At 34.5% G+C, this 16,180-nt stretch overlaps 2 protein-coding genes and 1 non-coding gene across 6 annotated transcripts; 2 read left to right on the top strand and 1 right to left on the bottom strand.

Annotated features, from left to right (window-relative positions):
* The first annotated feature begins 1,985 nt into the window (after positions 1–1,985).
* On the top strand, positions 1,986–10,985 carry LOC101249442 (uncharacterized). Of its 3 annotated transcripts, XM_069292437.1 has the most exons (8): positions 1,986–2,077; positions 2,181–2,265; positions 2,368–2,462; positions 2,546–2,738; positions 3,472–3,558; positions 3,715–4,101; positions 9,339–9,462; positions 9,886–10,985. In XM_069292437.1, the coding sequence occupies exons 3-8, from the start codon at positions 2,395–2,397 to the stop codon at positions 10,734–10,736; spliced, it is 1,710 nt and encodes a 569-aa protein (XP_069148538.1). In that variant the 5' UTR covers positions 1,986–2,077; positions 2,181–2,265; positions 2,368–2,394; the 3' UTR covers positions 10,737–10,985. The 3 variants fall into 3 exon arrangements, with proteins under 3 accessions (XP_069148538.1, XP_004252718.1, XP_010314587.1); XM_004252670.4 differs by lacking the exon at positions 1,986–2,077 and having other exon boundaries at positions 2,109–2,265; XM_010316285.2 differs by lacking the exon at positions 1,986–2,077 and having other exon boundaries at positions 2,252–2,462.
* On the top strand, positions 5,006–5,150 carry LOC112940542 (small nucleolar RNA snoR2/U65). The gene has a single exon (XR_003244875.1). It is a non-coding gene; the product is annotated as a small nucleolar RNA snoR2/U65 (small nucleolar RNA).
* A 756-nt stretch (positions 10,986–11,741) lies between the features above and the next one.
* On the bottom strand, positions 11,742–15,927 carry LOC101249158 (uncharacterized). 2 transcript variants are annotated; one of them, XM_010316284.4, is made up of 3 exons: positions 15,791–15,927; positions 13,786–14,391; positions 11,742–12,344 (listed from the first exon to the last, which is right to left on the bottom strand). In XM_010316284.4, exons 2-3 carry the CDS (start codon positions 14,246–14,248, stop codon positions 12,295–12,297), a joined length of 513 nt encoding a protein of 170 aa, XP_010314586.1. In that variant the 5' UTR covers positions 14,249–14,391; positions 15,791–15,927; the 3' UTR covers positions 11,742–12,294. The 2 variants fall into 2 exon arrangements, with proteins under 2 accessions (XP_010314586.1, XP_004252717.1); XM_004252669.5 differs by having other exon boundaries at positions 15,670–15,908.
* Between the last annotated feature and the right edge of the window lie 253 nt (positions 15,928–16,180).

Here is a 16,180-nt window from a genome sequence, read left to right as displayed (position 1 = left end):
GACCTAAAAAGAAAATCATTATAGCTAAAAGTGGATGAAAGGAGTAGTTTTTTCATCTATAGAAATTACAAGATTGAGGGTAACTCAAAACAAGTCGAAATATTGCATATTTAGTATTTGAGAATAGCGTCGTAAGGGTGAATATTACTTATCATTTATTTTGAAAATACATCACCAAATTTTATAGTTTCACTTGTCATTGATCTTCATCTTTTTGCCATATGTATCAACATTATCATATTTTATTGTGTTGCTATGTGAAAATAATTATATTTTATTCATAACAAAGTGATTTTTTATTATAATACCAACAAATTTATTAATTTTTGTTTTAGAAAAAATGTACAAGTACCCCCTTAACCTATGATCAAAATCTCAGAGACACACTTATACTATACTAAGGTCTATTATCCCTGAACTTATTTTATAATTAATTTACTACCCTTTTCGGCCTACGTAACATTAGTTTGGAAAAAAAAAAAAAGTAAACCACCTTTGCATAGTATGATTGTAATATATTTCAAGAATTTTTGATTCTTTTATTATTTGAAAGTCATGATGTTAGAGTTGATTTGCATTCCATAACTACTTTTATATCATTTTATTATTTATACTTGTAAAATTAAATCATGTTAAAAGTTTTATTTTCTACAAGTTTCTTTAACCATATTTTTAGTTGTTTTATACTATTGATATATCTTTATAATTACATGTTATATTGCTCTATTCGTCTCATTTTATGTGGTACCATTTGAATTGGTACGGAGTTTAAGAAATAAATAAAGACTTTAAATTATTTACCAAACTGTCCTTCAAAAAAGTAGACTCACTTTTCTCTTTCCTCATAAATGTGTTAGAGTACTATTTAAAATAAAGTAGGATCAACAAGGGTAAAAGAAGAATTGTATCTTTAAATACTTACCATATAAGAAAATGTGACATTCTTTTTTGGACTGACCAAAGAGGAAATGGTGCCACATAAAATGAGACGGAGGGAGTATTAGCTTACTACCATAGAAATTAAAATCTAAAAGATTCATGGGACTTACTCTTCATTTCATGCTAAGTAAAATATCCTGCTTCACGCATCCATATTTTAAAAGGAAAAATGCACAAGTACTCTTTCAACTTATGCCCGAAATCCCAAAGACATATTTATACTATACTAAGGTACTATTACCTACATTAACTTATTTTACAAGTAATTTTTTTATCATTTTCCGTCTACGTGACACTAGTTTGAAAAAAAAGAGTCAACCAGCGTTAGGTCCACAAGATAGTGCCACGTAGGCCAAAAAGGGTAGAAAATTATTTATAAAATAAGTTCATGGAATAATAAAACCTTAATATAATATAAGTGTATCTCTGAATTTTCAAATATAAATTGAGGAGGTACTTGTGCATGGGGAATACTTGTGCATTATCCCCTTTTTAAAATAATTCTGAAAGTGAAATTCCTCGTACTTAACTGAAAATTAAGGAAGACTATTTTTTCCATGTCCATAAACAACATTATAAAAACTTGATTATTTTTCAATCATGGTGTTATATTCCCATGCATTATTGAGACCTACCTGTAAAAAAAATAATTTAAGAATATTCTATTCTAATAACCAAATGAAAATATAAGTTTAAATGGATGCATATTTAGCTATTTAAGGCTCTCCCAAAATATTGTATTTTTAATCAATAAATTCAAAAATAATTTACTATCTTATTTTTAAGATTATAATCTTCAAGAAATAATAACCACGATAAATTTGGTGTAATTTTACCAATGATATCTTCAAGAGAATAAAATATATTGAAAAATAATAAGATTTGCTTTTATATAGATTTTCATAAAAAGAACATATTAAAATAGATTAAAAAAGAAATCTGATAACTAAAATATTATCAAAAACATGACAAGTATTAGTAGAAAAAGGAAAAATTGCTACTATTTATATAAAAAGAAGATAAGTAAGCCAATAGTCCACTATTTACTAAACTTGTATGCTTTCAACGATCGTGTTTTTCTAATGTAATATCTTCGATGAAATGTAACTGTATCATATCTAATTACTTCTCAATACTTGTAATACTCGACTACTTACTAAAATTTATTCCCTTCACAACATTTTATCGAAAATAATGTCTTTGATTAACTGTAACTATGTTATGTTTAATCATCTCTCCAGAACACAGTAACGCGCGTGCATCCACGCTCTCCTGTCAGTGCAAAAACGGTACCGTTTCCTTCATCGTTCTCAGAATCTTCACTAGGTATTGTCCTTTCTCTCTCTACACTAAGCCTAAAACCCTTTTCTCTCTCTTCAATCAATCTATCAGTGAAAAATTTCGAGTCCAAATATGTGTTGTACGCAGAAATAGAGGAAGAAAAACAGATTCAGAATGTTCGAGAAAATGAAGAAACAGAAGTGCTTTATTAGTGAAGAAGATATAGCTATTCTCTTACAAAGGTAGAATTTTTTGTTGATTTTTGGTTTTTTCGAAACTTGGGTTATTGAGAAAATTGGATTTTTTTTTTGTTGATTTTTTGAAGGTATTCGGTATCAACAGTGCTAGCGATATTGCGAGAGGTGGGACAAGTAGCCGATGAAAAAATCGATTGGAATGTAATGGTGAGGAAGTCTACTACTGGGATTACAAATGCAAGAGAATATCAAATGTTATGGAGGCATTTGGCTTATCGACATGACTTGATTGATAAATTTGATGATGAGGCTCAACCTTTGGTAAGTCCATTGACTGAATAGTTAAGTCTTTCTAAGTTTCTGTATGACTGTATTTTGAACTTGAAACTTGAAAATTCGAGTTTTTGAAGTTTTGTGAGTGGAAGTTCCACAAACCGGTCTGAGCTGGTTTTTAGGAACTTGATAACATTTGAAGGTCGGATTCGAAAATCTGATCAGATTTCATGGACGAATAGATAAAATCTATGGTCAACGCTAGCTAAGTATGTTTTGGAATTAAAGGTCCAAATGGGTATAAGTAATTCACAGCTGAACTAGGTTGTTTGAGATGAACTAGCCTGGCAGTTGTAGTTTGCATTAAAAAACTTTTTCTTTTTTGAATGGAAGTGATATTTTATTGAGGGAATATGGTATAATCCGTTTACTGAGTAATGTTCCTTTCCTCCAAGTACCCACATAAGTGCTAAGTGTGTGAATTGGTTATTGTTATGCATAATCTAAGTTAATTTTGGTAAATTTGAGAAGCGTTATGTGTGTTAAAGTGGAGTAGATGTTTATCATATGTTGTTAGTTTTTCAGTCTATTAATGTGGAGTTGTGTTTTAGTTTATAAATTCATCATCTTGTTTGAATCATTATGTGGGCGTAAGTTAAGGGCATGCATTGTTTGCTGATGTATGGGGGTCAATGTCTGTTGTTTGCTGTGAGATAAACCATATGTTGATAATTTTCAATTTCATGATATTATTTGTTGATCTTGCACCTTTTGATGACAGGATGATGACAGTGATTTAGAATTTGAGTTGGAAGCTTTCCCTGCTGTTAGCAGTGAAGCTTCAGCAGAAGCTGCAGCAAGTGCGAAGGTAAGTCAAACAGCCTGCCCAGACTGGTAATTTCCTTAAGCAAACACGGTATTTGTGAATAACTGTTTGGCTGAACTGCTTACTTCTTTCTTTTAAGCTCGCTATATGTTGCATATAACCAATTATGTGGTTTTTCGGAATCTTGGATTTGAACAGATGCTAATCGCTTCTGGGGCTCCGAATGATGCCAATATGTTAAATGGTTCAACCATTGAGGCTCCATTGACTATAAATATACCAAATGGACAAACATCTAGAACTGGTATGGATAATTCATTCCAAGGTACTTCTATGCATGGGACAAATATTACAGTCCCAGTTGCAGTGCAAAAACAGCCACTGTCCACTGTGGTGGCTGCTGAGGGATTGGATACCCATGGACCAGGTTGTACCAACTTGCCTCCTCGACGAAAGCGTAAACCATGGTCAGAAGCAGAGGACGTGGAACTTATTGCTGCAGTTCAAAAATGCGGTGAAGGAAACTGGGCAAACATATTGAAAGGGGATTTTAAGGGAGACAGAACAGCTTCCCAGCTCTCTCAGGTTTTCCTTCGTATATGATTAATGTATCTGTCTTTATGAAAATAATGATTAAATATATCTATCCCGATTTTAAAAAAAAGTTCTACACACTTTCTCCAGATTATTATTAAACTGGAAACATATTCTGCAGGTTTTTTTTTTTTTTTTTTTTGATAATGGTAACTTTATTCTGCAGTTTTAATTACTCTCTCTATTTAGTAAATGCTTTTACCTTATTAAGGGTAGCACAAACGTGGTGCTATTTGACATCATATTTTGGAAACTCTCTTTCTGTCAACTTGATAGGTAGAAAAGTTTTGTTAGAGGAAGTAGTTGATCTTTCATTGCTTAGTATAACCTTTCACTTGGAGGTAAGTATGTTTTTAAGTTTTGTGGTTTGCAGCTCACTAAAATGAATCTCATCCAAAATTCTACCCCTTTTATTTGCTCCAAAGAGCACAAAACAATAAAATAAATCGTTATCCAGTTCTGTTAATTGATTTGCTGTAGATTTGCAGTTAGTAAAAAAGTCAGAATACATCCAGGATATTTTCATTAACATTCCAGCTATGTAACTAGAGTTTGCTTCATTACGTATCTATTGATTGAGGTTTGGAAGGGAGATCTTATCAGTTTGAGAAAATAGAAAACTGCTTCTGCCTTTTAGTGTTTCACAAAATGAGAGGAGAAATTGGTAAGGAATTAAAAGGAATAAAATGAAATGAAGATTGAGTGGAATAGCCCCAATGGTACGATCGTACTAACTACTAAGGAACAAAGAAGAGTATGTTGTGCTTCTCCTCAATCTTGAACTATTGATATGTTCACCACGTTTGGCATTAGGCAACTACCAACTCATGTCTTGCAATTTCCAAAATTTGGTGGTTTGTGAATATATTGTTCTTCCACTCAGACTGACTTTGTTTTTCAAGCATTAGATTTTGATTATTTCAAAAATGGCAAGGTATGGTTGGATCAATAATAAGTTTTTAGTAACAATTCACATTTTGATAGGAATCTGTGGATGGATCTTCAATTCCTCCATGGAGCCGTTTTGTGCGATTACATGGTTAGTCTCTTCAAATTTATTTCTTCCTTCAGACCAAAAGTGTCCTTAACCCTCATACTGTTCCAGCTGTATATCAGCCATCAGACCAAAGGTGTCCGTAGGCATCACCCTAGTAGTTTCAGCTAATGCTACAAAGAGTTGCCAGGGTTGTCTAGTCTAGTAATAACAGAGTGTAGAAATAAATCGCCATTGGGTTCTTCTTCCTACTGGCATAGAAAGCATCTAAGACTGAGCTGAAAGCCTCTTCTCTGAAGAATTTCCTGTGTGAGGGGAGTTTTTCTTATAAATAGCCATGAAAAACAGACAACTTTGAATGGTGCTTTGATAATCATACCTGTTAGTGTTTCCAAGGCCAGGAGGTGTCCTGTCCTGTAGATGATAGATAGTTGTTTGCTGCTCTGAATGTGAATTTTGAATTGCTGCTTCGTTTTCATGTTAGAGAGCCTTCCTCCTCGTTTAGTCCTGTAAAGCCTTTTGGATTTCTGAGGAAAACTTCAGTGACCTTTAGTAACTTCCCAGTCGTTGAGAAGCATTCTGAAAGATGAATTCCAACCTTGGGAGCTCCAAGATTCTTCTATTGCGGCATTAGGTGAAGAGGAGAGGACAAATAAATCAGGGAAAAGGTCTTTCAGTCCTCCATGAATATGTAATGGGACTTCTTACTAATCCCTGCTACCAACTTGGACCAATCAATCGTTTTAGGATCACCCTTTCTTGGTAGATAGCTATATCCACTCATCTATGTGGTATGAGGTTATGGGCCAATTTCAAGAAATTTGTGTCAGTTTTATGGTATGTATTGGAAACTTATACTTGCTCTGATGTAGCACTGGACATCCCTTAGAGATGACTTTCCCCCCTTTTAACTCAATATCTTATGAAACTTCTTTACTGAAACCCTGCTACTAAATTTAACCAAAACCACCGTCTGTAATCCTATCTCCCATTTAAATTGTATCACTTCTTTATGTTTTTTGGGGGGAGAGTGGTAAAAGTTTTTTTTAGAAAAAGGTGGTCGATACTTGCTTTATGATTTTCCATCAGCTTTTGCATTTTCTTTCTATTAAAAGGAGAAAACTGGCTATATACCAGTCCATTTTATGAAGCTATTGAATGTGTACAATGAAATTATTGTGGAGAGCCTTAAATTCATGCTGTTCCTTTAGGCAGAGAGCCTTTCTCGATGAGTACTATGCAATGGTTTGGTTTAACTTGTTATAAACAACGCAACAGAGCAACTATCAGAATGTCATGCCCTCTGCATTTATTATCAGATGTAAGCTCATATAGTGTCATTTGAACATACATATTATTTGCAAATGTAGAAATATTACTTGCAAATCAATGTTTGTTTGTCAATTGTCCATTGTTTCAACTTGAACTTCAAGTAGAGAGTTTGAAGTTGAAATAATCATCTGATCAAATTTTATCCAAATTCCACCCATTGGGCTTCTTTTTCTCTTTACTTTTTTAAGGAAGATTTCTCCTTGCAGGCTTTGCAATTTGTAGTTCAACCCAACATATTACTACCGAAAACTTTCTTCTTCTTTGCCTTTTTTTCTTCTCTTTCTGGAGGAGTCAGACTAGAGTGAAAGGATTGTAACATTAACTAGGAATATATTTTAAGGCATAATAAAAGCACCGTCGTTTTAAATTGTCAAAGTCGGTTGTTCGGTAACAAAGTGTGATAAAGTTTGGGAACTTTTGATAGTTACTAGAAAATGTGGGGTATCAGTTATATATATTGAAATTACTCCAAGCATTAAATTTATTCCAAATATTTTTGTAAAAAGTGTTATCCGAGCACAACTTCATTTCAAATCAAAACTACGAAGTCAACATCATAGCCAGTATATTCCCACAAGTGGGGTATGGGGAGGGTGGGATGTACGTTGACCTTACCGTATATTTAAGGGATAGAAAGACAAAACTTCAATGCAGTCGAGCAGAGAGATACTCAAATTTTAGCTAAAAGAGATTATCCTTCATTTCAACTCCTTTTTCTTAAAAAAAAGGTCTGTAATTCTCTTTCCCTACTGTGGTCTGCTATTAATCATATTTTTGCTTGTTTTCCCACTTTCATCTAAGATTTACCTTTTATTCTGATAAGGTAATGATTTTTTTTGACCAATAGGACACTTCCTAGTATACAATTAGGGGCTGTTTTGGTTGAGAGATAGGGATGATTAATCCTTGTTTGAATTTGGGTATATTCCCTTTACAGCAACTAGTTGGCGGTATAAAATTCAGCATTACTAATATATTCTCGTATAACTAATATAATGTTTGGTAGAAAACTTCACGCAAGTTATGCCAAATTTAAACTCTGAAAACCAAATGTTGTATTGCCAATGCTTATATAACTTGTATAGGAATACAAATTACCTTTACAAAAAAACTTGTACGGGAAGATGTGTGTTATTTTATGCATGATAGAATATGGAATAAGAATACATATCTTAGCAATACATTGATAAGAGTACCTAAATAAAAGAATGCCCTTAAAGTCGATAATTTCCCTTTTATCAATCCATGCGTTTGTTATTCACCACATAACAACCAATACTTTATTATTCATGTAAATAAACCTTACTAAAAGTACTAATTGCATAAACAATCCCTGTATTATAATCTTAAATGACTAAACTCTAAATCAATAGACCCTGTAGTTACACGAATAGTAAAAATCTTGCATTATGGTTCTCTATAAGTAACACCAGGCATCTAGACCAACAAGAATTTCATGGATGCAGCAAAAAGTTTCTATAACCAAAGACACACAAGTCAGTTTTGTTCGATGGCGCTGAATGAATCTTCTATAGATACAGTGATCAATGTGGGGTATAGTTAGGGTTCAAAATTATGTAGGCTACAGTTTAGGATGAGATAGTAGTTGAGCATTTAAATGAGGAATCAGAGATGCAAAGTATGGGATGTTACACCTTTGTATTTTATGTGTGCATGGGGGCTTGTCTTAAACTTTTCGTATCACTAGAACAACTTATTATTATCTTATTCAAATGAAAGTACAAATAATTTAAGTAGCTAGTTATTGCTTACATATAAACATATGATACTTCGACCAACTCTAGTGGCATAGTAGGTTTATTAGTGAGGCTTCGGGTCCACCAAATGAAGGCTTGAGACTTGAGTGTTGTTAAAAAGGGCACTTGAGACACACTTCAGCCCTACAAATAGGTGCAGACTGAGTCTGTGCTTTGCCTCATGTAGGCAAATCTTGCCCCTAAGCATGGGGAAAAAAAGCATCTCAACAAAAATGAACCCTTTAATTTTTAAAAGACCCACTAAAAGAAAATGATATTATTACTTATTAGGATTAGAAAAGTAGAAATCTAGTATAAGAAAGCTATTCATCAAATCTAAAAGGTTAAAACTGCATCTGAATATAAATTTAGTGTGTTTCTCCACTTAATTGACAGGACTTATTTTGCTTATTTCACTTAATTGTAGTTTACTTTTTGCGGAAAAAAAATCTATAATAATTGTAGTTTTTCAATGCCTTTATATATAATAACTGTTTTTGGTGTGTGTATTACTTTTTCTTGCATTCTCTTTCAAAAGAAATTGTTTTTCCTCGCATTCTATGTATAAGTTTCTCTTCATCTGCGGAGTTATTATCTAAATGTGTGCTTAAATGCGTTTTACACTTAAAGCCTCGATGGAAATTGGAGCATTTTGCAGTTTTCACCATTGACAGAACTGGTGAGACCTTTAGGTTGCAAGCTCCATCCTTCCAAAGTGTTAACAAGATTTGGTACGCAATCACTTATTGACGATTTTGGTGACATTGATGTAAATAGACTAAATTATTCTGTAGCCATATCTAAGTGTTGTATGTCTTCATTGAATTTTTTTTTCTCTGTATCTTCCACCCAACATTTTACTTATCTTTAAGAGAATCCTCCCAGTGATATTCATGTCAAATCGATATTTGGAAAGATATAATGGATGTCCGTTGTTATCTAGTATGGTTAGAATGTCTGGGTTTTCCCAGGTTTCCCGGGTTCAAATCCCGGCAACGGAATGAGATGCAAAAGTGTGTATTGGTTCTAACATGGACTAGATGCTAAAAATAAATAAGAGAAGTTGTAAATATTTGGTGTCTGTTATCAACTGTCATTTTTCCTTTTATTTTTAACTATGAGATTGTGAATGTTTCTTTTTGCAGAGATGGGCCATTATTAGGAAGCGACAGGGAACCATGGTCGGGAATGGCTCACAGCTTTCAGAGGCTCAGTTGGCAGCTCGTCACGCAATGTCCCATGCTCTAAATATGCCAATTGGCGCTAGTGGTAATTCTCTCAAATCCTTTATGACAAACATATCTGTTCCTTCACTACTGTGGAGAGAAGGAAAAAGTTGGGGATAGGGAGAGGGTAGTTATTGTTGTTTTGCTGTCTAGGGACTCTGCATTGGGTGTATCACGTGGCTGATAGGAACCCCTGATAATCGATATGTATGTTGTCGTTTATGGTATATGCAATTTGTCTGCAAAGAGGGTAATTGATGATTCAACTGTTCAATTGTTGATAAGATTCTGCTGTTGAAAAATCTTTAGAAGGTCTGAGTTCTATAGCCAATTATTAATGTCTGCATGGAAATACCTGTAAAAAAATGTGCATGTTAATCTTGGAGAAGTGGAGCAATATCTCATTCAATGTCTTAGTCTATCCTTGTACGTTGCCGTTCTAACCCAGGTTATTGTGTTGCTTCAGTGGGGCCTAATTCAGGTGGTGGATCTAGTAACTCTTCTCTTCCTGTTACTGCCGACTTGGCATCTGGTGGTGCACAATCCCAGCATCAACAAGACCCGTTATCTTCAAAACCTCGGATAGTCCCTCAAAAGCCAGCACCAAAGCCTACTACGAGCTCAGATTCAATGGTCAAAGTTACTGCTGTAGCTGCAGGGGCCCGCATTGCTACCTCTTCGAACTCTGCCTCACAGGTGAAGCTAGCACAACCTAAAACTCCCCTCCAAATACCTGGAGGAGGTTCTGCAGTCAAATCATCTGTCCTAGGTAGTACAAATGGCTTGCCCAGTAATGTGCATTTTATTCGTACCGGTCTGGTGTCCCATTCCGCTGGCCCACCAAAGGCCGTGCACTCTGCTGGCCCATCACATGCCTCACGACCTGGAACTCAGCAGGGGTTGAGCCACTCTTTGAAACCCGCTTCACCCACAGTTCAACCTAAGCCAATTGGTAATTCATCCAAACCAAATGCTTTAGCTGTACCCACTGCCCCAACGTCTACTCCAGTTGCTGAGCTTAAAGTAAATACGAACCAAGAAGTTCAACAAGATCAAACACCTCCATCAGTCAACTCGTTGATAAAGGTCAGTGAATCAAAAGAGCACAAAAAAGAGGATCGAGATCCTGTTCATGCTAATGCTCCGGGCGTCCAGGTTCAAGAAAAGTTGATTAGTTTGCAAGGTCAGGAGATAGCCAACAATGATACTAGTGATCCCAATGAAGTACCAACTAGAACTGAAAGTGGGAGTGCTAATGGAGGTGATCCCAGTAAGGAACCAGCTGAAACTGAGAATGGGAAAAATAAAATGGAGTGACTACTAGGTTGGACCAACTTTGTATGTAAAGTTAGATTCATGGGAGTGTTCTTGTCATCTACCCTTGGTGGTTTTGCTTCTTTTTCTTTCCCCTTTTTATTGTAAATGTGTAGGTTTCTTGCTATGTATTGTTTATAATTATTAGGTGACAAATTACAATTCTTTGATACCTCCATGTCAATTGTTGAATATTTCCATGTGTAATCTTGAGATCTCTTTGCAAGTGGGTTAAAGAGACTACTTCACTAACTAATTTTGTCTTTTCTCTGTTGCCTTGGATAACCTACAAAAATGGTCATATTTAGTCCAAGAGTGTTGAGGATAGACTAGTTAGACTATGTGTGAGAGGAAGGAATTAAAAGTTCTTTTTTACCTTTTAAACCTCGTCCATTCTTAATTAGAAGTCTTGGATTTAAGCCTTGAATTTGAAGTCGCATTTGACTTCTTTTGACATACGTGCTTCAAATTCTTTTTTTCTTTGGGTCTATCGAAAACAACCTATCTACCATACAAAGGTGAGGGTAAGGTTTTGCATACATCCTACCTTCCTAGACCCGCCTGATATGATTGTTGACTTCCTTGGCTTCTGAAATGAACACATTTGAGAACAATTCCTTCAAAAGAACTAACTAAAGGACTAGAATTCAAACTCATGATATCAAACCTTTGAACCCCTTAAACAGTAAGTCCAATTTTACTTACAAGTTCAAAACTCGAGAGTGTATTGACTGTGTGAGCATGTCCTTTACCCCTTCACTCTCCACTTAAATACTAGGCTTTAGTCAGTGACAGGGTTCAAACTCGTTACATGTGTCTGTATCACTGAACCAAATCCCCGGGGGCAACTGCAACAGCAATGTAGCATCACAAAATGGGATTTGGAAATGGTGGAATGTATGCAGACCTTATCCTTACCACAGAGGTAGAGAGGGTTCTGATAGACCCTTGGTTCAAGGAAAAACAGTCTAGAAAAAGCAGTAATGAAAGTAAAAGCATAGCAACACATTCTGAACAACAGAGACATTTATTCTTACGAATAACATTTGAACTTCCCAAATATTTTCAGTACAAGTAGATGAAACTGCATATTCACAATGAAATGATACTTATAGCATCATAAGTAACCAATCATTTTCCCAGAAAACACATTTACAACTGATGAAACTATTCACAGATATTTACATCCAAAGAATACTACAAGCATAATCACAACACCATTGCTTTTTAGCTTTCACTCTTTTTTCTTTTTCTTAATTTTCCTTCTATAACCATCATTCTTCACTTCTCCTTCCTCCAGACACAGTTCGAATGACAAATTTACACCAATTATCAAGAGACAAAGTCGAGGTTACTTCAAATAATTCTGAAAAACATAAGACACAAGGTACTGGGAGTGTCCATAGACGATTTTTTATTTTTTTACAGTTTAACTTTCAGTTTACTCCTCAGTCCATATTTAGGCTTGTAATAGTTAACAAAAAACAGCTTAGTGTTTGATCCACTAAGCAACAAAGAATCTGGAGAAAAGATATCAAATCAACTGAGCCACTGCAGTATGTCAGCTATACCGCAAAGATGAGAGCCACTGTTCCATAAACTTCTCATTCCCTGCACGTAAAATTCAAATTCGATAAGCACAAAGTACAGAACAGAAAGTTAAGAACTAGAGTGATGGAAAGAGTACTGTTATTCAACAGTAAACACATTTCTTTTTGGTTTATACTCTATCTAAATCAATGCATCGTTCAAAAATTATAAACATAAACTTGTTTAGTATTGGATGGGAACAAAAGGGTTGTAGTCGTAATGTTTCCAAAAGAAAGGGTACATTTTAGGAGAAAAGAGATTTCAGATTTTACGGATATGTAATGGCCAAGAGTGATGTTGCATAAAAATGAGAAGTCTCTCGATGACAAGAAAGTTAAAATACGTATATCTCAATGAGTAAACAGAACCCGCGCTAACCTATTACTGGCTTGTTAACAAACTCATAAATTCAACTCCAAACAAGAAATCTGAATTAAGAACAGCTACCAACTGATATGGTGCTAAATACTTCTCAACTGATCAAGTTGTGTGTGACAAAAGGACAAGAACTAACTATTATTTTCGAGAGGGAAATAAAAAGGGACAAGATCTAAGTTGTGTAGAAACCAGGACATGATATGTTGCTACATATGAGTTACACTAATTGACAACAAGTTATTCCGCAAAAAAGATTTCTAGGCAACAGCCATTTATCATGTAGGAGATGCTCTTTACATACGTCAATGAGAAATTCATTCTGGATGATAATTCAGTGCTGCAGTCATGGCTTAAGATTACTAGTTACTAATCATTGCCAACCATTGCCCTCCCCTCTGTAAAAGACAAGGGGAGAAAAGTATATTGAACACGTTCTAATTCTCTAGATTAGAGAACCTAAAAACATTTGATCAACAAGGCCAATAAAATCATCCTAATTTAGTCACAAAATTGAATGAGAGGAACATTTGGTAATCATAACATTCTAAGCTTGCATAAGATCTTTTAGTATAGTTTCAGCACATTAACAAAAAGGAACTAATTGAAAAGCAGGAAGGCTCAATTCAACAAATTCTGATTATGAAACAAGACTTTGTGTTCAAGTCCCTGCTTGTGCGATAAATTGTAGTTATAGCAGGGAAAGTTGAAGAACCTTTCAAAAGGTACTAGTCCATTTGTAGATCAGGTAATTTCCACAAGCATTAAGTTTGTTTCAACATCAATTTGCATAGTTCTCATTGAATTGCTACTTAATAGCCATTTGCAACCAGCATGACATAATCAACTGAGAGACCTTACTATAAGGAGTTTGATATAAAAAGGGCAGTTGGAAGCATCCAGCATTTGCATGGGATCGGGGGAAGGGTTTCACTCCAAGCCGGCTCAAACCAATGACCTATTGGCCACGTAGACAACTCTACTCTTGTTCCAAGACTACCCATATATAAGGAGTTCGATATATTTCAAATAAATTTGGTTTTCATCATTATATAAAAGGATAATTGTTCAAGAAATTGACTCTTACCAGAAGCATGTATATCCCTGAAATTACCAATGGTCTGCATGAACTTGTCTTGAGCATTATCTTCCAAATCCGCGCGCCCACGTCCATAGCAAGGAACTAGTACAGCAAAACTATCATCTCTATCATCATCACTCTGGAAACCAGGGCCATGAGGCTCCAACCATCCAACAGACCAATCCGAATCATCTGACTCAGAACCTGAAACACATCCGCCATCCGATGGAACAAGAACAATATCATACTCCCTATCAACCTTCCGCTCCTCACGACTCTCCCATTTTCGCTTAACCTTTCTAGATGAGGAGGCCATATTCCTTCTCCTATCAAGAGTGAACTTCAAAGTATCCAATTCCAACAAACTCGAATCAGGTGATGAATTTACAGAAGTCCCTTTCGATATTTTAGGTTCTTGATGCTTTCCACTCCAAAGCCACCATGATAAAGGGTTAAAGGCCAAAGCCATGTCTTAGTAAATCAAGTAAATTACTTGCCCTTTATAGAATCAAAATCCGGGATTGAGTTATGAACAAAAATGTTGGCGGATACAATGAATCTTGGATTTCGAAGCCTAATGACAATTGAATGTGCTGTAAGAGTTATTAGTTCCTGTACAAAAGAATCCAGATAGAAAGAAGAATTAATACAATCAAATGATACAAACACTATTAAGACAGCATGTTATGCTTAGCCCAACAACAACAAAATACTCAGTGTAGTCCCACAAGTAGGGTGGGGAGGGTAAAGGGTAGGCAGACCTTACATCTGCTCAAGGTAAAGCATATCAAAGCAGGTCAAAAACTTGGAAGTGGAGAAATCATGGCAAAATACTGTAAAAAGCATGGCAAAGCATGCTGAAAAATGAACAATAACTACAACAAAATAGTGCAATAATCGAAGTACAAAAGACCGTAGTTTAGTAACAGAAAATACAGGAAAAAATTCTATGACTACTAATATAGAAGGATAAGCGAGACATACCACCTAACCTTAGCCAAGCAAGTTTTTTTAATTAAGTTCTTCAATTTTCAACTTTTCAGTACATCAAGAACCTAGAGTGTGCAAGCACCTTTAATCAAAAATAATAACAAAATCACAGAACATAAATAAACTGAGATCTTCTTCCATTCATTGTGACCCATAATGTGGTCATCTTTATGACATTTTACCTAAAAATACTTCAAGAAATTCAAGTTCTTCCCTTTTTTCCTCCTTTCCTTTTCTAGGTTCCCATAGCAATAAACCAATGTTCAGCTTATAGAGAAGTCTTAAAAGAAACTGCTAGACAATAATATTACCACTCCCTAGAAATAGTCATGGTAGAAAATTAACACCTAATATGTTGAGCCTAACAATTAGCTTAACTTTTTATTGTAATTCAACAGAATTTAGCTCAATTTCCAGTAACTATACAACAAGGTATTCCACAAAATAAGACTCAAATTTCAACTTCAACCAGTCAAACAAGAAACCACCAAACACAAAGCAAGCACCCAAAAAAAACAAAAAACAAAAAGGATAACCAGAAAATCAAGAATCCCAGTACTAATTCTCAAGAAAGAAGAAAAAAAACAAAACATGTCTTTGCAAATTAGCTCTACAAAGCTCTTCATCAATACAAAAAAGAAAATCATCCAAAGAAAGCAACTTTTTCAGAAACTCAGTACAAACATAGCTTTACAATTAGCTAAAAATCTTCATAAATAAACAAAAAAAATCAAATCTTTATGAATCTAAACATAAAAAGAAATCATCTTTTTCAGATTTTCAATATGGGTATCTCATAAATAACCTTAAAATTCCCCTTCTCTATCAAACTTCACAAAAATTGATCCAAAAATTTCAGTTGCAGATAACAAAAAAAAACAGAATTCATAATATATATACCTTGAAAACTCAAAATTTAGTAAATCAGAGCAATTCTAGTTCAAAAGGGGTTGTTTATTTTTCCAAATCTGACGATATTATTGAAGAAAAAAGAAAAAAAAGAGATTATTTTTTTACATACGAAGCTTTGTGATAGTTTCCTTCAAGAATTCAATCACCAAATCAGAAGCAGAGTCTAAATAAAACACAGCTTATTTCTGAACTTTTTTAAAAAAAGAAATTATCGTCTGCTTCAAGGTTCAGACAATAAGGGCAAAAATGTCATTTACATATCGTTTCATACGCGCATTAAATTATTTCGAAATTATAATCATTGAACTAAAAAGATTAGAAATAAAACGAGATGTTCAAAAAAAAATATAAATCTAATCACAAACTCAGCTCTAGAATATCTCAGCTTATTTCGTATCAAATGACATCATTTGATTCATGGACTAAATTATTTTTTGACATTGATAAATTTATGATCTAAAACCATAATTATTTGATCTTATTCCGCGTGCCAAACGAC

This window comes from Solanum lycopersicum, chromosome 12 (genome assembly GCF_036512215.1).
Source record: "Solanum lycopersicum chromosome 12, SLM_r2.1".
NCBI classification, from domain to species: domain Eukaryota; kingdom Viridiplantae; phylum Streptophyta; class Magnoliopsida; order Solanales; family Solanaceae; genus Solanum; species Solanum lycopersicum.
The sequence above is the reverse complement of the archived record's forward strand: the minus strand, read 5'-3'. Positions and strand labels throughout refer to the sequence as shown.

What these genes read in the sequence shown, in the direction of transcription:
- LOC101249442 (XM_069292437.1), top strand. Translation starts at nt 2,395, where the DNA reads ATGTTCGAGAAAATGAAGAAACAGAAGTGCTTTATTAGTGAAGAAGAT. An exon ending in CAGCTTCCCAGCTCTCTCAG is followed by an intron (nt 4,102 to 9,338) that starts GTTTTCCTTCGT and finishes TTCTTTTTGCAG; the next exon opens with AGATGGGCCATTATTAGGAA. An exon ending in TATGCCAATTGGCGCTAGTG is followed by an intron (nt 9,463 to 9,885) that starts GTAATTCTCTCA and finishes GTGTTGCTTCAG; the next exon opens with TGGGGCCTAATTCAGGTGGT.
- LOC101249158 (XM_010316284.4), bottom strand. Translation starts at nt 14,248, where the DNA reads ATGGCTTTGGCCTTTAACCCTTTATCATGGTGGCTTTGGAGTGGAAAG. An exon ending in CAGGGATATACATGCTTCTG is followed by an intron (nt 12,345 to 13,785) that starts GTAAGAGTCAAT and finishes TTTTACGTGCAG; the next exon opens with GGAATGAGAAGTTTATGGAA.